Source organism: Coregonus clupeaformis, chromosome 39 (assembly GCF_020615455.1).
Source record: "Coregonus clupeaformis isolate EN_2021a chromosome 39, ASM2061545v1, whole genome shotgun sequence".
Classification (NCBI taxonomy): Eukaryota; Metazoa; Chordata; class Actinopteri; order Salmoniformes; family Salmonidae; genus Coregonus; species Coregonus clupeaformis.
In genome coordinates, this window is record NC_059230.1 from 12,080,014 (window position 1) to 12,103,818 (window position 23,805).

A 23,805-nucleotide genomic window follows, 5' to 3' on the forward strand; every position below is an offset into this window, starting at 1 on the left:
CACACCTGGGGAAACATTCCTCAAGAGAAGTCATCAATCAGTTTTATGGGCTTCTCTGGGAAAGTTTCTTCCTCCTCCCTCAGTCACTCGCTTCTCCCTCCATCCCCCATCCCCCATCATCCATCCATTCTCTTTATTTTATTTCATTCTTTCCATCTGTGTCTACTTTAGTTCATCTGCTAAGTTAGTACTCACTATACCACATGTAAGAGCAATCCCCTTCTACCCTATGTGGTTCAAGGATTTTTCCATTGGAAAACGAGAACAAATACTGCTACAGGAGATTGAAGTCTTCAAAAGCAACGATGAACTTCTCGGTAATTGGGCCCACTTTGTCTTAATTGTCTATCTGCAAATTGCCCGCTAGACTGACTCCCCCTGCACTGTAGTAGGGCACTGTGCAGATGTGAGTTGGAGTTGAGAGAGGCAGCGGCGTCTTGACGTCAGGACGCGACGCCCCCTTATTGAGACGGGCTGCAGCGAGTTGGATCCCCACTCCATGCGCACAGCACAGGGCGTCCGGATAACTGTCCACTTGTTGCTCCCCTATATTGATAAAGACCGCATGAGCCGCCGCGAGCGAAGGGAGATCAAGCATTGAGACGCACATGGTGAGTGTTCTCATATTTTATATTTTTATGTGTAGCCTATATTTCTTTATTTACTGTGGTTTCTTCCTCACAGAGGAACGTAGACCCGTTTTATATTTAGAATGAAAGGACTGGGCATTGACAAGTTGATCATTTGGACCCGGTGAGAGTGCCAAAGTTCGCGCTTTAAGTGCTGTGTACTCACTCACTCACTCTCTATGGGTAGGCTATAGCCTACAGCAGGCTTTATGTATCCAATGGATTATTTACACTTTTTTTATCGAAGATTGATTTGATATACACCTGTTGCCTTCATGGGAATATAGGCCTATCAGAATATACTATTGTGTTATTGCATAAACATTTGAATAATTTAGCCTGTGACCATTTTCATTGAAATATTGTTTTATGGTTGTAGCCTATGGTTTATTTAATAGCTTAATATCCTAACATATGGTAATAATTATTTTTGCGTGATCATGTTAATTAAATATTTGAAATCTGAAAAGCATGTTGAGTTAGAGTTTCCTGATCAAAACAAAGATTTTGGAAGTATTGGATTGAGAGTCATTTTAAGAGATTTGTCAATAATATCTTTAGGACTATCTGCTATACAGTATAAGACATAAAGTGGATGTTGGCAATTGTATTAATACATCCACCATCACAAAAAAATAAGGTTATTGTCAGAATGGTTATTCTGTTTCGGGCTCCCCTTTATTCAGGTTTTAATTAAATTTAATAATAATAATAATAATAATAATAATAATAATAATAATAATAATAATAATAATAATAATAGACTAATCATTATTAATATTAATATATGACTAGGGCCTATCGTCTATCCCTCTTGAAAACAGTGACATGCCTATGGGCCTGTGTATTTCTACAGGGACAACAGCCATGATAAATAGACTATACTTATTCGAGAAAAGAACGGAAATTGCGATTAAGTGAGTGATCAGAAAGATGATAACACTTAATGCGTATAATATAATATAGGCCTACATCAGGTTCGGTCTCTGCAAGATGAAGCAAATTGAGCATAATTACTGAAATGTGCAATTATTGACAATTTGGCCGCGCGCAGCAAGTGACCCTTGCCAAAACAATCGTACTAAATATGATAAACATTTGTGTTAAATGAACCAATCCAACTATTTTTCCTCGAAGGGCGTTTAATTTATGACACCCATTTGTCTAAATCGGGTGCAACCCAGAGTAAAACACGGGTTTTAATTTATTGAATTAAGATTGGGGAACATTTATATAGCAAATAGTAGGCTATTGCTCTTTTTCCTTAATTCATTTTCCTTAAATAATCTCTATTGCCTAGGTTGGTTATTAAATTATCATTCAATTTATTAATATAATAACAATGACAATAATTATACTTCTAATAATAGGCTTAACAATTCGTGATTTATTGGTTAAAAAAAGGCTCCATTAAGCTATTAAGTTCTATATTTTAATGACAAAAACGGTCATGTAGCGTCTTGCATGGTAATTCAAATTCCAAACGCCTATTATTTTCTATCGAATTGTCTCCAACATTTTTCTTTAACGAGTTCAAGGTCAACACAGGCCCATACGCTACACATAGGGTGACATCAGCTAAATTGGGCCACTTTTTGGTAAATCGTTTGGGACAATAATACAATACCATATATGCCTTTTCCATGTGTTTTTATGATTAATAATGACTGTTTTTGATAATTTTGTGTTGAAATTATTTAATAAAATATAATTATTTAGGCCCTACAGTTCTTGAAACATCAGCTCTGCCAACATTTGTTGCATGAGCAGTTTCAGGTAAAATGGGCCACAGCTTCAGGTAAAATGGGCCAGTCAAACTCCAAAGGGAAATAGTCATTTATCATCAATTTTAATTTTAAAACACAGTTGCTTATACAGCCACATAACATTTAAACTGCATTAAACAAAAATTCATATGTGCCATTCAAAAAACATTTTGGGTGCAAACCCACATATTCAAATGTGCAATTAAAAAATCCATTTTGGAACAGCATAGATCAGTGAACTGTCAGTGGTGTGTGTGTGTGTGTGTGTGTGTGTGTGTGTGTGTGTGTGTGTGTGTGTGTGTGTGTGTGTGAACAACACATTTAGAACAAAATGTGCATTCACAAAAATACAAAAATTCACATTCCAAATTATTAACTGATATGTTTGTGTGAAAACTTTTCAAACACAGTCTTTGCAAATGAAACCATCGTCAGCACAGATACCATTGTCTTCACCACAGCTCTCATGAAACCAGGCAGAACATGGAACACATTTTAACCATTCCTCAGTAGCCTTAGGGTCATTTGGGTCACCATAGTGGGTGTTGCAGACTTTGCAAGGTGATTTGCTTCTCTTGCCCTGCTTTTTTTTCCCTTTCGGTTGCTTGCTGCCCGGTACCAGCTGGCTTGCTTGGCTGGATGCTTGCTGGATGATTTTTTTGTTTGAATATATTCAATGTGTTGCTCACTTGTTAGGTTATACGATGGTGGCTTCACTCTCTTTCTGATGGCCCTCTCCCTTTGCGGCATTGAGATCAAGTCATTGAATGTGACCGATCTCACAGACTGAACAGAAAGAAAATAACAAAAAGAGCCTATATTATTGCAAGAAATAGAATAATTATTTGGTGTACATTTTATATGATTAGGGACTAAATTGTGTGTATGTATGTGTGTGTGCGTGTGTGTGTGTGTATGCACGTACATACACATACAAACACAAACACACACCCTTACACACAAACTCACTCACACACACTCAAACACATGTGTATGTGTGTTTGTGAGTGACACAAATGATGGCCCATTTTAGCTGAAACCATGTGGCCCATTTTACCTCAAGGGGTTAAGGTAAATTGGGCCCCCCCAAAAAAGCATCACTTTTTCAAAAAATATGTTCATATACCAAACTAACAACATTATTTCTGATTGATGCCATCAAGACAGATATTATGCATAGTTTTTTATGGGCATGTTGTTGTTTTTACAGATTTATCATCCTTATAATAGTTTAGTTAGATTTGGTATGCCAGGCTACTCACCATGCAGCTTTCTGGTGCAGTCTTGATTTGAATTATTGCACTGCCCACCATAGCAACCATGAACCAATCAAATCACCTGTTACTTGTCAAGTACAGTTATGACAACAGTTTGAAATCCTTTGCAGTCATTGGCTCTAAATTCCAGAGGGGCTGGGACCCCCAAACCTTAAATGGCCCATTTTACCTGATGGCCCATTTTACCTGATATCACCCTATCTGTAGAGATTTCACCGTCGCCTTTGTCACAATGAAAAATGTTTCGAGGCGGATTTAATTAACATAACACAAATAGTCTACCATATGTTCATCTATTATCTTGTCATAGTCTTCGGTCAGTTGAATTTATATCAAACGGGATTTTGTGGGCCTAATTCTTCTTCTGCATGCTTTAAATTGATTTATTAGGCACGTTTTAAATCTAAGTCAATGGGTGGTCAAAATATAATTTTCTTTGATTATTTTTATCGTTTCTCTGTGGCCTACAATTAATTATGAATTCCACAATGATGTGTCGTCCACTTAGTAAAATGGGCTTCACTTTCATTTTCATTTCGCCCGATGTTGTTTTTGGCAATACTTGAAGATTAAATCACTGACCATGATCTCATGTCCATCTGTTTTTCAATATCGACATTCAAGCGAAACCTCCATGGGTTTGCTTAGCGCATTGTCAACTTGTGTGATAGGTTATAAACTAGCGTGGGACGAGAACCAGAGGTAAATTGAGCGAAATAGCCTCGCCTCCTTTAGGGCACATGTGTCAAACTCATTCCATGGAGGGCGGCGTGTCTGCGGGTTTTCGCTCCACCCTTGTACTTGATTGATGAATTAAGGTCACTAATTAGTAAGGAATTCCCCTCACCTGGGATGTCTAGGTCTTAATTGAAATGAAAAACCAAACGCCCGCAGGCACTCGGCCCTCCGTGGAATGAGTTTGACACCCCTGATTTAGGGCAGGGATGTCAAGCTCATTCCACGGAGGGCCTAGTGTCTGCAGCCTTTGGGCTTTTCCTTCCAATTAAGACCTAGAAAACCAATTGAGGGGAGTTCCTTACTAATTAGTGACCTTACTTAATCAATAAAGTACAAGGGAGGAGCGAAAACCCGCAGACACTCACTGGCCCGCCGTGGAATGAGTTTGGCATGTGCTTTATCGTATTCGACCCCAAAATATGTCCAAGCTGAGTTGTCTGGACTGTTTTAAAAAGCTTTTCCCTTTATAAATCATCTTCGTGTCGTTCCATTTCCCTTCTTGACTTCAGGCGGATGGGGCTCCCATTGCAGGCGGCCGTTTGGCTGCGCGTTGGAGGTGCGAACCTGAGGGACAGGGTCTGCTAAAGATACATGCGGCAGCGGCGATAATCCATTTTGTGCGTGCTGTCATTTGCACCTCCTCACCGCCCCACTAAAATTAGATTATTACACATAAAACAGGGCTGCTGGAATCTGCTCCGTGTGGAATAACACCGTTGGCGCGGACAGGAATGCGGTTTGAGAATACATAGCATTTCTCTTCTCCTCGTCCCTGGACAATTGGAAATTAACAAAGGTGTTACTTGTCAGATGTGATCGTGATAACATGCCCATGCAGATGTCAGGTTCAGTTTCACAGTGGAGGAGTGGTAGGACGTGTAATTGATCGGTGTGTATTTAGAGCTCATTAATGTATTGCACATGATGCATATTGTTATATGTTCTTGAAATAAGTAATCAAATGTGGACCAGAGTTGTTTGAACATGACTTAATTACTAGCAGGCCTACACTTCTTAGCCTGTTATTTTCCTTTCCTCACTTCATTTCCTCATGGTCTTTTACTAAGCCACTTTCTTTACCCGTTTATTAGCTTTTTAGCCAGTCTAATATAAGTGCATCAGACAACCATATAAACTATAGCACAATGATTAAATAACACAGCTTACTGTTTACAAAGCACACTGTCTCCTCTGCCTCCATCTTGCATGTTGTATTCTATGGTCATGGTGACATGCTGCGGAATAGCTGGATAGTGCTCTACACTGCTGCCCATGACAAGGAATGTTAAAGCGTGAGACAGGCCAAATCCAGCTAATTTGCTCCAGATACACAGCCCCAAAAGACACAGATTTAGACCGCAGAGTGGAACGGAGGCAAGGGGAGCTGGCAGATAGCAGCAGGCATTATCTTCCTTGCCCACTTCTACCCATGCCCCCTCTTAATGACATTCTCCATGTATTAGCCCTTCTTCCTTCACCCACATAGTACACCACTTTAGCCCTCTCCAAATCCCCCTCCCTCTGCCCTCTTATCTTATTATCTTTAATATGTCAACGTCTTACTCTCGTACCCTCCACTTATTGCCCCCTTTTATCACCTTCTTACACATTTCTTACCACCCTCTATAATGATATCCCTGTCTAAGCACCCTTGTACTCGCTCTGTCTTATGCCACTTCTTTCACCCCTATTGCCACGCTCATAAGCCTATCTTACAGCCTGGTATCCAATCTCATCTCTCCCTTAGTACACCTAGTATATCTTCTTATTATCCGAACCCCAAAGCACAACCTCCCCACACGTTGACAGAATATACAGCAGGAAAGAATTTGAACAATTGGTGGCAGTGGTGGGATTTTACAGAGCAGACAGATTGAACCCAAAGCACTACTTTTGAAACTCCTCACACCTTTGGCCCTATGACAACTCATTGAACGCACAAGTATAAAGAAATGAAAGGTCATACAAAGCGTCTTAGAGCAAGCAGACCGCTACAGAAGGCTTACTGTGAGAACATGAGCAGAAGGCTCTCCTGTTAGCTAGCTCCCACAATGTTAGACTATGCTGTAAACATGGCCCAGGTTGTCATCAAGTATTTTTCCAGGCCTTTGCCAGCCAAGCATAGCTGAGCACACTGACCGCTGCAGCTTTTAAAGCCCATGCATACTGCCTCCCACCAGAGATGTCATTGACCTTATTTAAACACAATTCGCTTATGTAAGGTTTTTGAAAAGTTATATCATAGTTATCGAAAACCTTACTGACAAATCATTTTGATACTTTAGCATATATGTGATGTAAGCGCAAAATAGTATTCAATATCCGTGATCGGTTCATATTTACTCTGGAAAACCGTTATTTATGTGATTCTCCATGATAAGTTATTGTAAAGGATATGCCTATACAGGTAATTGCCAAAATAATGGAAACATGAGTAAATGAGGGATACAAAGTATATTGAAAGCAGGTGCTTCCACACAGGTGTGGTTCCTGAGTTAAATAAGCAGTTAACGTCCCATCATGCTTAGGGTCATGTATAAAAGTGCTGGGCAGGCCATTATTTTGGCTACCATGTCTATGCCCCCATAAGATGACAATGCCCCCATCCACAGGGCACTAGTGGTCACTGAATGGTTTGATGAGCATGAAAACGATGTAAACCATATGCCATGGCCATCTCAGTCACCAGATCTCAACCCAATTGAACACTTATGGAAGATTCTGGAGCTGTGCCTGAGACAGCGTTTTCCACCACAGTCAACAAAACACCAAATTATGGAATTTCTTGTGGAAGAATGGTATCTCATCCTTCCAATAGAGTTCCACTTCCAGACACTTGTAGAATCTATGCCAAAGTGCATTGAAGCTGTTCTGGCTCGTGGTGGCCCAACGCCCTATTAAGACACTTTATGATGGTGTTTCCTTTATTTTGGCAGTTACCTGTATGTTGTACAATATGTGGGATATGAATGTTTTTCCTTTCTTCTTCTCGTCTTTAAAGCTCTATTAAAGAGGAATGCCACTCATCCACCGTGTTCTTCCGACATGCCGGGTGTGTGAATTTATGGAAAGCGACTGAGAAAAACCATTGAAACGATATCTGGTGGCTGGGTTACATCCCAGGTGCCAGACTGGAGATCTGGTTTCGGAGCGGAGAGTGGTGAGGGGGGTAAGGGTCTGTATTTGGCCTGGGGGGACAGAGAGTGGTGAGGGGCACTTTAAAGAGCTCTGTGCTGAGTGCTCCTCTATGAAAAGCTTCCATCCATCATGTAGTTTGTAATGGGGGCTATGTTTAATTAGTGGTAATGTTATAGAGAAAGACGAGTGCAAATAACGTAATGGGGAATAGCAAACAACCCCCTCGCCGCTGTATCCTAACCCCCCTTAACCCCTTACGGTCCTACCCACCAACAGTATCTTGTCTGAATTTCTCAGACATCACCCCATCACCCTTTTAAGAATCTTTCCATGAATTCCCCTAACCCACCACCCCACCACCATCTTTACCTCCTTATACCATCTCTTCCCCTGATTATACTGTACCAGACATCCCCTCTCCCACTCTCGCCTCCCCCTTCTCCCCTCAAGCAAAACCCTCCACCCTGACGTCGATATGAAACCCGAGACCTAATTAATCAGTCGATAAATTAATGAGGCTCAGTTTTTAGCGGGCTGTTCGGGTTCCCAGCGGGGCATGTTGCAACACGTGTGGAATGCTCAAGGGGTGCACACCGGACCCCCGGAATGCGTCGCGGCGGGACAGGGGCTGCAGTCAGACCACTCGTCACCTCAGCCGCCGGTCGTGGCGTTTCCAATAACGACACCCCAAAACATAGCCGCCCGGTATACATGATAAGCCTCATCATCCGCCCGAACCCACAGAGCCAGGTTGGGACAGTCTGCTTTTTGGGGGGCTCACAGGGAACTTGTTTTGGGGGGTGACTTGAGTAATAACTTCCGTTGTAATCCCCCCCTCCAGCCACTTATAGCGCTGTGGCCCTAAGAGAAGCCTCAAGTTTCGGCTGTGGTTTAATTGAGTGGGATGACTAGCCCTGGGTGGCTCCCAACCGTTTTTCTATCCTCTCCTATGGGGTTCGTTTATACAGCCTCGCTGACTGCGCTGTCAGTGTCAAACGCTTGTTAGGACATCATCAATCTAGACGCAGTAAAATATATATATATGAGAGAGAGAGAGAGAGAGAGAGAGAGAGAGAGAGAGAGAGAGAGAGAGAGAGAGAGAGAGAGAGAGAGAGAGAGAGAGAGAGAGAGAGAAGAGAGAGAGAGAGAGAGAGAGAGAGAGAGAGAGAGAGAGAGAGAGAGAGAGAGAGAGAGAGAGAGAGAGAGAGAGAGAGAGAGAGAGAGAGAGAGAGAGAGAGAGAGAGAGAGAGAGAGAGAGAGAGAGAGAGAGAGAGAGAGAGAGAGAGAGAGAGAGAGAGAGAGAGAGAGAGAGAGAGAGAGAGAGAGAGAGAGAATCTTTGTAAATTGTGTTGGGTAGGAGTCTTGCTTGCCCTCAGCCCATGTCCATAAAACTGCAAAGTATGTTGTAGATCATGTTGTCAGGAAAAGTAGACGCATTGTTCGCCCATGTCTGCAGGCGCAAATGAAGTAACCTTCTCTGGTATCGCTATCAATTTTTGACAGTCAAATACATTAACACATCAACAGCCTTTTTAGGAGAGAAGGGAATCTGTTCACACCGTGGACATACACAAGTCCGTATTTGTCTTCTCACAGGAAGTGACTGTACAGGGGTTTAAGCCGAACACACATTTCTCACGTTCTCTTCTATAAATCTTTCCCGCCATCTTCCACACTAAGCTCCATCTTTCCTTCCTTCCCCTCTTTTTGTCTGTCTTTCTCACACCCTCTCTCTCTCTCCTTTCCTGCGCATGTGCGTTGAGTAGAGTAGAGTGGAGTGGAGCAGAGTGGCAGTAGAAGGATTTGAAAGGAGGACCATAAAGATGATGGATGCTGCCCAGCTTTCAGACCCAGCTGTTTTTTGTCATTCCGTACAGCCCCGCTGGTTTTCTGTATGCTTTCATCCATCTCATCCTTACACTCGTCCACTCTGCATACGCTCTCATCCATACACGCTTTTATCCATACACTCAAGCACGACTTATGGGCTGGGTTTCTATATGCTTTCATCCTTACACTCATCCACTCTTCATGGGCCAGGTCAATGTAAAGATAATAGGTTTTTAAAGGACTGTCGTGGGTAAAGAAATAGGCCTGTTTAAGGGCTCCAACCGCAAGTCATATAAATCCATCCATATCTTTTTATTTAATGATTTCACCCCTTCGCTTTATCCCCTAAAATCGTTTCTTTTTTTATTTTCTCCCACAGGCTCGGTGACATGATGTTCCTGCCCTTCTCCTCTCTCCCCTCCTTGTCCCTCCCTTTTATCCTTCTTCTCCTCCCTTTCCTCCCTCCTTCCCTCCTTTCCCCTTCCCTCTCTCACTCCCCTCTGAGCTGGACCTCACCCCATGACCCCTGCTACCACTTGGATGGGCGTCCGCGTCACTGCCTGTCAGAATTCATCAATGCCGCCTATGGTGTCCCCGTCAGTGCCGCCCACTCCTTCCGAGGAACACCCGGCCAGAACGCTGTTAACGTCAGCTCCCTCACGGACCTCCACAACCCCCACAACCTGACTTGCTGGACGGCCCAGGCGGGAGGCCCCGACGGCGGGGACTGGGTCCTCACCCTTCACCTGGGCCGGCGCTTTGAGGTCACCTACATCAGCCTGCAGTTCTGCCAGCAGGGGGAGCCGTCGGACCCCATCTCCTTATCCGTGCTGAAGTCCATGGACCATGGGCGTACCTGGAGGCCCATGCAACACTACTCCAGCGACTGCCCCGGGAGGTTTGGGCTACAGGCCCAGACGGTAGCCCAGACCAGGCACCAGGAGACAGAGCCTCTGTGCTCAGACCCTCGGCCCCTGCAGAGGCACCGGGGAGGCATGTTGCTGGCCTTCTCCACCCTGGATGGAAGGCCCTCCTCTCCAGACTTTGACTACAGCCCCACCCTGCAGGACTGGGTGACGGCCACGGACATACGGGTGGTGTTCCACCAGGTGACCCAGTCCCAGCAGTCCAAGGTGGGGAGTTCGGAGGGGGAGAGGGGTGAGGCCGGTCAGGGGGAGGGAGCAGGTGGGGGGTTTCTTAGGTGGAGGGCAGGGTCGAAGAATGAGGCTGTGGTGGGTCATGGGGATAAGGTGAATGGGGACAACAATAAATGGGGGTTTGCGGAGAAGGAGAGAAAAAAGATAGAAAAACGAAGGAGGAGTGGAGGAGGACACAACAAAGGGTCGGGGGATCAGGGAGAGGACGGACACAACGTGACCCGGAAGGAGTCAGAAGGAGACTCTCCAGAAATGGACACCTCCAAAAGAGGAAACGGTAAAGGAAAAGGGCGTGGCCTCGAGAGGGAGGGGGGCCACCATTGGAGTCCGTGTCAGGAAGGCAGTGTCTGTGGTTGGACAATCGAAAGCAAGCAGGGGAGAATCAACAAGGGGCGGGAACTCCGGAGGAGAAGGAACAACCATCGAAACTCTGAAGTGAGAGCGAATCGGAAACTCGAGCTGGCTCCTCCCTCTCCACTGATCTCCGCCCCCCTTGTCCTGTCCCCCCTGGCCCTCTCCGACCTGCAGGTGGGGGGCAGATGTAAGTGTAACGGACATGCCTCTCGGTGTCGTCGTGACGATGCAGGCCGGGCGGTGTGTGTGTGTGAGCACCACACGGCAGGGGCGGACTGCGATGTTTGTGAGGACTTCTACTACGACAGGCCCTGGCAACGAGCCACACCCAGTCAGCCACAACCGTGCGTCCGTGAGTCACACACCCCATTACTGCCTGTCTGTGTGTGTATGTATGTGTGTGCATATTGGATTATGGATGTATATTTTACTGCCTTTACTGAAATTCCCTCCCTCCCTCCCCTCCCAACCTCCCTCCCTCCTCCCTCCCTCCTCCCTCCCTCCCTCCCTCCCTCCCTCCCTCCCTCCCAGTGTGTGAGTGTAACAGCCACTCCTCTAAGTGTCGGTTCAGCATGGAGGTGTTCCAGCAGTCGGGCCGGCACAGCGGGGGAGTGTGTCTGAAGTGTCGGCATCACACAGCGGGGCGCCACTGCCAGTACTGCCAGAACGGATACACCCGAGACCACAGCAAGCCCCCCACCCATCGCAAGGCCTGCCAACGTCAGTCAGAGAGAGGAAGAGAAAGCTTGTGTGCGCGCATGCGTGTGTGCGTGCGTCTGCATGCGTACACATTAAAGCGGTTGTGTCTGTATTAAATCGCACCGACCAGCTGTGTATCTTATCCATGCAGAGATCAGTGTGTCCAAATGTGTGTGCATCTGCATCTGTTAGGATATCTGTTTCTCTTTGTGTATCTGCTAGTCTATAAGGTATGCCTACATGTGTCTGTGTTCCAGTCTCCTCCACAGTGTTTATGAGGTAGTTACATTGTGACAGAGGACAGTTATTTCTGTTAGTGGTACAAACATACCCTGTTACCACTGGCTGGAATCCACCCCGACATTTGACCTTTGACTGGTCACATGTTCTAAGTGACTGTGACACTCTGGCATGCTCATTGGGCGGTTGACCGAAGTCCTAATATAACCACTGTTAATGGAGGTCATGCACATGACACATGCAGGTGTGTGTGTGTGATTGACTGTGTGTGTCGTGCAAGTGCAAGGGGGTTGCAGTTATAGCAATATTGGACAAATGTAACTAGATAGATTACATTTAGATATTTTAGCCTTGGTGCCAGTCTCGTTCAGCTCTTTTATTTTATATATATTTTTTAGTTGTTTTAGTATAAATAGATTTTTAGATTTGTTTTGTTTGTAAATATATATAGTCTCTTTCAGCTCTTGCCAACTCCTTATGGAATTGTCATGTTATGTTTGACTTGAGTAACAAGGAGTTGGCAAGAGAGCAGAAACAGACTAGCACCCAGGCTATAAATACACTTAAAATGTGTCTCTATACTCCAGCATTTTGGATTTGAGATCAAATGTTTTATATTGGCGACATTACAGAATGTCACATTTTATTTGAGGTTATTTTCATAGATATCAGTTTTACCGTTTAGAAATGAAATAACTTTATGTATCTGGTCCCCCCCATTTGAAGATGTAAAATGTATTTGGACACATTTCACTTATAGTGTATCAAAAGTGTAATATTTAGTCCCATATTCCTTGCACACAATGACCACATCAAGCTTGTTTTGGTTGTGTTTCAGATTGTCTTTTGCCCAATAGGAAATGAATAATGAATAATGTATTGTGTCCTTTTGGAGTCCCTTTTATTATAAGTAAGAATAGAAAATGCTTCTGAACTCGTCTACATTAATGTAGGTAGCATCCACAGATAATCATGAATAATCATTACAGATAACTATGAATGAATTGTGAATGATAAAACATTTGAAAGTTACAGAGGGGAAAAGATCATACCCCACCCAAAAAATGCTAATCTCTGCTGTTATTGGTAATGGTGAGAGGTTAGCATGTTTTGTTGTAGCCTCTTTAACTTTCTCACTCATCATTATTCATGATTCATTCACGATTTTTCTTAACCATGGCATTATCATGTTCCGAAAAAAACTGTATCTTATTCACCATTCAGGTACTATTGGGCAAAACATAACCCAAAACACAACCAAAACTGCAAATGCATCCAACGAGTGTGTAGAGTCACAAGCTTGATGTAGTCATTGCGCGCTAGGAATATGGGACCAATTATTAAACTTTTGACTACTTAAATACACTATAAATGAATTTTGTCCAAATACTTATGACATCTTCAAATTGTGGGACTAGAAACATAAAGTGCTTTCATTTCTAAACAGTAAAACATATGTACAGGTGAAAGCTATGATCCCTTATTGATGTCACTTGTTAAATCCACTTCAATCAGTGTAGATGAAGGGGAGGAGACAGGTTAAAGAAGGATTTTTAAGCCTTGAGACAATTGAGACATGGATTGTGTATGTGTACCATTCAGAGGGTGAATGGGCAAGAAAAAACATTTAAGTGCCTTTGAATGGGGTATGGTAGTAGGTACCAGGCGAACCGGTTTGTGTCTGGAACTGCAACGCTGCTGTGTTTTTCACGCTCAACAGTTTCCCGTGTGTATCAAGAATGGTCCACCACCCAAAGGACATCCAGCCAACTTGACACAACTGTGGGAAGCATTGGAGTCAACATTTTGAGACTGTTCTGATGGCAAAAAGGAGGGGGGTGCAACTCAATATTAGGAAGATGTTCTTAATGTTTTGTACACTCAGTGTATTTGTAGGCCATAGATTTGTAACTTATGGAAGTTACATTAGTGCTATTTATGTGTCATAATATTATGTGATTTAATCATCAATGATAGATTAATGAATAATGTTTATTTGATCAATGTTCTGGTCAAGTCAATATTTTTCCGAGCCTTGTGATTTATACCTTAGTGACCTGCCTTTAGAGCTAATTACTTAAATGTGTTTGAAGTAGCTGTAAGGGTTTGTTTAAACTATCTTACTGGAGGAAAAACAGACCTACTAGAGAATGGCTTCCTCTTTCTATCTGTGCCCTTTGGACAACCCCAACTCTGCCTTCCACCCTCCTTCCTTCTAAACTGCTTAGTCATTTATCATTTTACATCTATTTCCATATTTGCTTTGTCCATTTATCATTCTTATCATTCCCATCTACCATTCCTTTTTCTGTCCTCTTCAGTCTGTTTTCCCTTCATCTTTCCCTCTCTCTGTGTTTGTAATCTCTCTCTCCCTCTCTCCTGTTCTTCTCTCTCTTTCCCTCTTTTAAATTAAAATAAGCTTTATTAGGAACAATCCAATGTTATTAATACAAAACTCTTTACTATGTGACATTAACCTTCTCTCTCTCCTCCCATCCCTCCATCTTCTCCCACTCTCTCAGCGTGTCAGTGTCACCCTATGGGTGCTGTGGGTCTCTGGTGTAACCAGACATCGGGACAGTGTCTGTGTCGGGATGGCGTGACGGGACTGAGGTGCAACCGCTGCGCCCCCGGTTACAAACAGGGGCACTCCCCACTCCGCCCCTGCATCCGTAAGTCTACTGTACCTAACTACTCTGTCTGGAAACTGTCCTCCATGTTCGAGCCAAACTTCTAATGACAATAACATTCTCATGGGGATTTTAGAAAGAATGTGATTGTCCTGGAGCTTTGGATCCAAAATGGTACTCATATTACTGCATGGTTCTCGGTTTATGTTGACTGGCCAATGAAGCCCAACTACAGAGTCATACTCCTGTGCAGGGGAAAAGGAGAGACTCTGACATTGGAGGGGGCTATGGCGGTCACAAAATTTAGTCAGCCGGTGATTGTCAAGCAAATAACTGTCGGTCTCACAGTAATTGACCGTTAATGAACATAAACACATTTAGCATCTACAAGCAGCCTACAAGCCACTGATGCAGACCTTTGGAACATCTACATTTAAAAAAGTCTAATAAATCCATGTAATATATTTATTTTAGACAGGTCTAAAGAAACATGATATGAAGAAAATGTAGTCTACTTCAGAAGTACAGAATAGCATACTCTGAGTTGTCCTTATGTTAGGTCCTGATCTGGGCTACACTAGTTCATTTAGCAGACAAGATTTGGTTAGAATTCCGTGGCATTATTTTATATTATTTTATAGTATGAAGAATACAATTTAACAAAGCTGAATAAAATAGAAAGGATATTTTCTCCAAACAATTTGAGGGAGTGCGCAAATGCAGCTATTCTGTGTTGAGCGGTTAACAAATAAATAGTTACTCCTATATGCTTAATTTAGAGTTATTAATGTAACTTTAGTTGTTCTACAAACGTTGGGCTATATGTTTAGATTTTTAATAAATAGGCTGCATGATGCGACTCTAATGATGATTTTAAAAAAGTTGCTTGAAAGGCATGAGCTCTGCTTAGTTTTTTTGCCCAGGCTGTACATATTTCATCAGTCTCTCATTCACAATTTGACAAGCACTTGATAATGCCTCGAATTTCCCGACGACATCCCCTTTGTGTGGCCGTAATGCACCCTAAAAAAATCAAAGCCAGGTCTCCCGAGTGGCGCAGCGGTCTAAGGCACTGCATCACAGTGTTGTGGCGTCACTACAGCCTGAGGTTCGATCCCAGGCTGTGTCATTACCGGCCGTGACCTGGAGTCCCATATGGCGGCGCACAATTGGCCTAGCATCGCCCGGGTTAGGGGAGGGTTTGGCCGGGGGGGCTTTACTTGGCTCATCGCGCTCTAGCCACTCCTTGGGGCGGGGCGGGCGCCTGCAGGCTGACTTCGGTCGTCAGTTGAATGGTGTTTCCTCCGACACATTGGTGCGGCTGGCTTCGGGGTTAAGCAAGCGGGTGTTAAGAAGTGAAGTTTGGCGGGTCATGTTTCGGAGGACGCATGACTCGACCTTCGCCTCTCCCGAGCTGGCTGGAGAGTTACAGCGATGAGACAAGATCGTAATCCAGTGGCCGTTGTTCCCTTCTCCCTGATTGCTGCATGCTTCGAAGCACCTCTCATTCACATGGCTCTCCATCACGTGATCGAGTCTTTCTCACAGGCTACAAGTGAAGACAGACACTTCGGGGACGCAACTGCACGCGTCCTTGTCCAATTCTGAGGTGAAGATATTGGAAGAACTGTCCAAATGTACTTTTCATCAGCCAACAAGATGAGTAGGCCTAACGAACAGCAAAAGCACTTGCCTATGTCAATCTTCTATCCCCCATTGTATAAAAGTTGACCTATTCTGTTCTGTGTGAGAAATAAATATTCCAAACATAGTCTGGGACAGTTGTGGGATGCGATAGATCCCAAATTAATACAACTAGCAATGCAATGAGGCTGATGCAACAGATCAGAACGTTTAGCTTAAAATGTGATAAACTATTAGGCTATTTCTTCACATTATAAGCGCAGCAATGAACACACGGCAGTAGGCTATAAGCGTGAATGTTCCATTAGCGGAAAACACCATTATCAAGAGTGACCACAAATGCAATTATGCATGTAATGCTTTTATTATAAAGGTGCATTTTTATGGTGAAAATGATCTTCCCCAAACTTGAAACTCACGCGCTGCTTATGTTTGCCAGTTATGCTCGACACACCTTGAAAAGCGGATTAATGTGCTTAATTTTAAGAAGTTATTTGGCCACTTTAGTTGTGATACAAACCTTATCAAAACATATAGGCCTATGGGCAAGGCTACATGAGGTGTGCAACTATATGATTCAAAAAAGTCGCAAAAACAAGGCATTGTTTCTTGTCTTACGCTGGGCATCATTCACAAGTGATAATATATAATTCACAAGTGATAGGCTAATATTGTCACCCATCAGACTGGTCTTGATTTAATCTTGTCTTTACATATACTAAATAATATATGTGTGAAATTTGTTTTGATTTAGAATGGACCATTATCATGCACCTGTCTCTGAAAAATACATGTAATCTATGCACTTAAATACAACCCGTGGTTGTAAAGAGAAGCAATGTGCTTAATATTAGGAAAGTTGAGAAATAAATATAGTAGGCCTAGCCTATAGAAAGCTGATGGGATCCTCCTCTTTTTAATAGAGGCCATCACTCTGTTTTCTCTCGCAATTGCATAGCCTATAGAAATGTTGCACAACATGAGCTCATGGGCTCTCATTAAGTGTTTGATTAGATTTTTGAATACATTTGCATTGATGTCAGTGTGATTAGAGGGACAATAGAGTGCTGAGTACCAGGCAGTTAGCAAGTTTGGTAGGCTACTAATGACTATCAGCAGCATCAGAGGTTGGAGAAGCCTAATTACTAAACGGCCACATGGAATTTGACTGCCTTCATGACTCGTGACCACCAGTGTGGCGGTAATAAGGTCACTGCAACAGCACTAGGTCCCCTCGATTAAAAAAAAGCAGGTTTTAAATGCTAATTTCTAGTGACTTTTGAGAAAAGGATACAGATAAATCTTAGCTTACAAATGGGCAAATTTACAAGGCTAAGAGGACCTTGGAGAGGGGTACTTACTCTGGTACAGTCCAATAAGTGTTAGGTATTTTTTGGTATTTTATTAGGGCCATGGCCATTCATACCAATGTGACTGTTAAGTGGATATATTCAATTAAACAACCGTTTTGTACTCTTTCTCTGCTGCTATATGATTAATTTCCTAGTATTTTTCTCACTTCCCCTATGTCAGATTGTTGCTACTACTGCTATATGTTCAACTTATAATACATTATACTGTAATAACAACCAGCAACATACACAGTTAAAAACAGTAGGCATGAAAGGTCAAACTGAAATTAATCAATCTCCACTCACAATTATCAAAAATAAAATATCATAATGGCTGCCTCTCTCCTGCAATACACCCTCTAGACTCACATGCAATACACCCTCTAGACTTAAGCTGCTATCATTTCAGCATAGATTTACATTTACATTTTAGTCATTTAGCAGACGCTCTTATCCAGAGCGACTTACAGTTAGTGAGTGCATACATTTTCATATGATAATACAGATTGATTCACACTATTATAGATCATTAGTCTATGAACTTTATAGGCTTGGAGAGGCATTCTCACTATCTTACCCATTTGTTTGGGTCCTTTCTCTCTCTCTCCCTCTCTGCCTGTCTGTCTGTTTATGGCTGTCACTCTCCTGCCATGATAATGATAGCACCAAACAAAGTCTTAACACATGGAACACACATTCATGACCCATAATCACTGTGATGAAGTTAATAACCTTTTACTGCAGTCGGCTAAATCAGGGTCACACAGAGTGTTTCTTGGTAGTCTTAAACCAATCTACTTTGAAACAAAAGTATACACCTCACACACATGGTTATGGGCTTAAAAAGAAGAAGACACCTGTCAGATATAGAGTTGGAATTTATTCCATTTTGAGTTTGCGTCCCAATACTACACTTTATATACATCACAGAAGACTGAAATATAACAAAACCGTTTGACATAGAAACACCGGATTTTCTTCAGGTTTTTTTAAATAATGTTGATTAACGATTAAATTATGAAAAACATTAATAACATTCCACCCTTGAGGCCACTAGAGAGCGATTTGGTCATTTGACTGCATCTAAGCTGAAATTACTCAAATTCGCCAGCTAGTTTGCCAGGGGTGGTGTATGGGCAGTTGCCAATAACTTTTTTTCTCTTCTTTACTGGTGGCGCATCCATTGCTAACTTGCTGACCCTATGATGAAGACTAAGACAGTGATTGTGCAAGTAATTCTGTAGCTAGTAAGTATTTTTGGCTTCAGAACATACACTATCAGTTTTTCACACAGCCAGACCTACCCAGTATTAGCTACAGTTTAAGTCGGAAGTTTACATTCACCTTAGCCTAATACATTTAAACTCAGTTTTTCACAATCCCTGACATTAAATCCAGTAAAAATTCCCTGTCTTAGGTCAGTTAGGATCACCACTTTATTTTAAGAATTTGAAATGTCAGAATAATAGTAGAGAGAATGATTTATTTCAGCTTTTATTTATTTCATCACATTCCCAGTGGATCAGAAGTTTACATACACTCAATTAGTATTTGGTAGCATTGCCTTTAAATAGTTTAACTTGGGTCAAATGTTTCGGGTAGCCTTCCACAAGCTTCCCACAAAAAGTTGGGTGAATTTGGCCCATTCCTCCTGACAGAGCTGGTGTAACTGAGTCAGGTTGGTAGGTCTCCTTGCTCGCACATGCTTTTTCAGTTCTGCCCACACATTTTCTATAGGATTGAGGCCAGGGCTTTGTGATGGCCACTCCAATACATTGACTTTGTTGTCTTTAAGCCATTTTGCCACAACGTTGGAAGTATGCTTGGGGTCATTGTCCATTTGGAAGACCCATTTGCGACCAAGCTTTAACTTCCTGACTGATGTCTTGAGATGTTGCTTTAATATATCCACATAATTTTCCTTCCTCATGATGCCATCTATTTTGTGAAGTACACCAGTCCCTCCTGCAGCAAAGCACCCCCACAGCATGATGCTGCCACCCCCGTGCTTCACGGATGGGATGGTGTTCTTCGGCTTGCAAGCGTCCCCCCTTTTTCCTCCAAACATAACAATGGTCATTATGGCCAAACAGTTCTATTTTTGTTCATCAGACCAGAGGACATTTCTCCAAAAAGTATGATCTTTGTCCCCATATGCATTTGCAAACTGTAGTCTGGCTTTTTTATGGCGGTTTTGGAGCAGTGGCTTCTTCCTTGCTGAGCGGCCTTTCAGGTTATGTCGATATAGGACTTGTTTTACTGTGGATATAGATACTTTTGTACCTGTTTCCTCCAGCATCTTCACAAGGACCTTTGCTGTTGTTCTGGGATTGATTTGCACTTTTCGTCCAAAGTACGTTCATCTCTAGGAGACAGAACGCGTCTCCTTCCTGAGCGGTATGATGGCTGCATGGTCCCATGGTGTTTATACCTGTGTGCTATTGTTTGTACAGATGAACGTGGGACCTTCAGGTATTTAGAAATTGCTCCAAAGTATGAACCAGACTTGTGTAGGTCTACAATTCTTTTTCTGAGGTCTTGGCTGATTTCTTTTGATTTTCCCATGATGTCAAGCAAAGAGGCACTGAGTTTGAAGGGAGACCTTGAAATACATCCACGGGTACACCTCCAATTGACTCAAATGATGTCAATTAGCCTATTTTCTGGAATTTTCCAAGCTGTTTAAAGGCCCAGTCAACTTAGTGTATGTAAACTTCTGACCCACTGGAATTGTGATACAGTGAATTATAAGTGAAATAATCTGTCTGTAAACAATTGTTGGAAAAATTACTTGTGTCATGCACAAAGTAGATGTCCTAACCGACTTCCCAAAACTATGGTTTGTTAACAAGAAATGTGTGGAATGGTTGAAAAACTAGTTTTAATGACTACAACCTAAGTGTATGTAAACTTCCGACTTCAACTGTAGTTAGATAAAACCTGACACAGCTAAAAATGTAAATGTAAATCTAACTTGGCACTAGTCAGTAGAAAACTTATATTTGTTCATGTTCGTTCTAACATATCAACATTTATTCACATTCATACACTTTTTACTTTAAACTTAATTTGTTGTTGCCAACAACAATTACTTTACCCGGTACGGTGAGTAGTGACGGTAGTGCTGCACAGTTTTTTTCTCTCTCACCACACACTGCCACACTGCTATTAACAACTGATAGTGAGGGGGAAGTGACTCACATTCCAGCAGTGAATAAAAGTCCCTCAAAATAAAAGTCCCTCAACTATTCTGGCGACTCGTTTATCAAAATAAAAGTCTTGCAGAATGTATTATTATTTTTATTGGGGAGGACCATTTTACCTGCTTCTAACATTGGGAGGACATGTGCCCCCTGTCCCATGCTCTTACTCCTGTGGGGTTGTGGTTTCCAATAGCCAATTAATCTCATTGTAACTTGTGATGTGACAAACTCAATGACCCTTTATCTCCCCCCTCCCCCTCTCTCTCTCTCTCTCTCTCTCTCTCTCTATCAACCTCGTTTGTTCTTGACCTAATTGAATTAATCTAAGCCTTTATCAAACCGTAGCTCAGCACAAAAGGGGCCGCACTCGGCTATCAAATATCTGTACTGCCTCCTCTAATTTACAACAATGTTACTTTTACTGTTTCCACAACAGTGCTAACACAGGGAGCCATTAAGGCATCTATGAGCAGGCCCTATCTCTCACTGATCCTAGATCAGCTCTACTGGGATTTTCAACACTTTATCCTCTATACTCCTGCAGTCGTGGCTTTGCTTTTTCAAATCGAGAGCTCTAATCCATGTGTGTTTCTGCGTCTAATAGCGGGAGTGCCGACAACCACACACGGATTGGCCCAGGCGGCGACACTTTCTAAGCCCTAATCAGGTGACACGGGTCCGGGCTACGCACCTGTTGCGCGCCCCTCAAAGCACTCCCCCCTCTCTCCCCATCAAGAGCTCCAGACTCATAACTCTTTCGGTGAAAGGAAACCTTGTTTGTTTTTACTACTGAACCCATTCTATAGCTATCTATAGCTTCTCTCTCTCTCTCTCTCTCTCTCTCTCTCTCTCTCTCTCTCTCTCTCTCTCTCTGCTCTCTCTGTCTCCTCTCTCGCTCTCTCTGTCTCTCTCTCTCTCTCTCTCTCTCTCTGTCTCTCGCTCTCTCTCTCTGTCTCTCTCTCTCTCTCGCGCTCTCGCGATGGCTAAAAACAAAGATAGTGGCCTCATCTCATAGCCAGCAGCCACCTTTTAGTGACACAGGAAGCTAACTCGCCCTTAAAGCTCAAGTCGTGAACCAGGACTGTATAATTAGCAGGCTGCTGATGGGGGCTTTGAGGTGGACACACCAGGTGTCTGGATAGATAGGCTAGGACATGTACTGAGGTCACACACACACGTGCACACACATGCACACACACAAATATATGCACACACACAAATGCACTCATGTACGCATGGACACACTGGAGGAAGAGCACATGCATATGCACACTCCCATTAAGATTAATCTCAACCCCAGTCTCAGAACTAACTCTGACCCCCTGCACACACACACACATGCACACACACACACACACACATACAAACACACACACACCCTCCACTCTCCTGCATGGCTTTGGGGGGTCATCTGGGATGGGGTGTAGGGTGTCATTGACTGGCCCAGTTGTGTCAGGGAGGACGAGAGGTGCACAGGACTCAGTAAGGGCAGGGGTAATATATGGTGTGCCCCCCACACACACTCACACACACACACACACATTCACTCACACACACTTAAAGCCAGGATAATATATGGATATCTCAGCAAGTCACCCATACGCAAGGACACACACTCAGTCACACAAGTCAGGGTAAAATATGTCTGGTCCAGGGGTGATAGGCTTTAATGGGGGTCATAGGTGCTTGGAGGGTGAAGTTAGATGGACAGACAAATAGACAGACTGACGGACTTGGGCATAATAACAACTATCCTGGTGGATTTGCCTGGATAACGTTAGCCAGAGACACAGGCTCTGGAAAATACTTGCACTGGATGGTGTGTGTGTGTGTGTGTGTGGCTAGTCTTTAGCAGGTGGTGTGTTTCTGACCCCTTGAAGACCACACACACACCAACTCATCCCGACACACACTCATCTTCCACACGATATTCAACACGCATATCATACATATTCACATTCTCTCCCATTCCACCGACACCCACACCCACACCCACACCCACACACACACACACACACACACACACACACACACACACACACACACACACACACACACACACACACACAGCCCACATGTACCAATGATCTGTCACTTAGTACACAAAGGAAGCTCATGTTGTAGGTGTTCAGTAAGCAAGGTCACCCTGTCCATTCTCTACTTTCACCTCTATGATCTATAACGAAGTTAGTCTATTCCTAGAAAACATTGAACCGCTGTAGTTTACAACAATTATAGTTTCTGAGGTGGAAGTTGGGAGAGTTATATTTGGGTGTTTCAGTGAAACGTAAGTGAGGGAGGCCCCGCTCTCTCGCTTTCCCAGATGTTTAGTTCATTTCATTCCGATCTCCTTTGCATTATTGTAGCCATTTTCTGTAGCCTGTCAACTATGCCTCTGTCTATCCCTGTTCTGTCCTCTCCGCACAGGCTATACAAACGCCTCACACCGCGTGGCTGCTGCCTCTCTAACCTGGTGGTCCCTGCACGCACGACCCACGTGGAGTTCCAGGTCTCCGGCAGCCTCTGGAACTGCCGTTCTGCGGCCAACAAGGCAGAGTTCATCTCAGCCTATGCTACCCTCCAGTCCCTCGACTTCTTGGCGCTGACGGAAACATGGATTACCACTGAAAACACTGCTACTCCTACTGCTCTCTCCTCGTCTGACCATGTGTTCTCGCATACCCCGAGAGCATCTGGTCAGCGGGGTGGTGGCACAGGAATCCTCATCTCTCCCAAGTGGACATTCTCTCTTTTTCCCCTGACCCATCTGTCTATCTCCTCATTTGAATTCCATGCTGTCACAGTCACTAGCCCATTCAAGCTTAACATCCTTGTCATTTATCGCCCTCCAGGTTCCCTTGGAGAGTTCATCAATGAGCTTGACGCCTTGATAAGTTCCTTTCCTGAGGATGGCTCACCCCTCACAGTTCTGGGTGACTTTAACCTCCCTACGTCTACCTTTGACTCATTTCTCTCTGCCTCCTTCTTTCCACTCCTCCTCTTTTGACCTCACCCTCTGACAGTCCCCCCCCTACTCACAAAGCAGGCAATATGCTTGACCTCATCTTTACTAGATGCTGTTCTTCTACTAATCTCACTGCAACTCCCCTCCATGTCTCCGACCACTACTTTGTATCCTTTTCTCTCT

At 43.4% G+C, this 23,805-nt stretch overlaps 1 protein-coding gene across 2 annotated transcripts in view; it reads left to right on the forward strand.

Moving 5' to 3' along the window:
* The first annotated feature begins 484 nt into the window (after positions 1-484).
* Positions 485-23,805, forward strand: part of LOC121554391 (netrin-1-like) — a 28,780-nt gene continuing 5,459 nt past the window's right edge. The window contains exons 1-5 of one of the 2 annotated variants that reach the window (XM_041867960.2): positions 485-611; positions 4,920-5,299; positions 9,758-11,241; positions 11,421-11,609; positions 14,351-14,500. In XM_041867960.2, coding sequence (XP_041723894.1) covers positions 9,768-11,241; positions 11,421-11,609; positions 14,351-14,500 — 1,813 coding nt within the window. In that variant the 5' untranslated portion in view covers positions 485-611; positions 4,920-5,299; positions 9,758-9,767. The remainder of the gene's footprint in view (positions 612-4,919; positions 5,300-9,757; positions 11,242-11,420; positions 11,610-14,350; positions 14,501-23,805) is intronic. The other variant, XM_041867959.1, reaches the window with a different exon arrangement.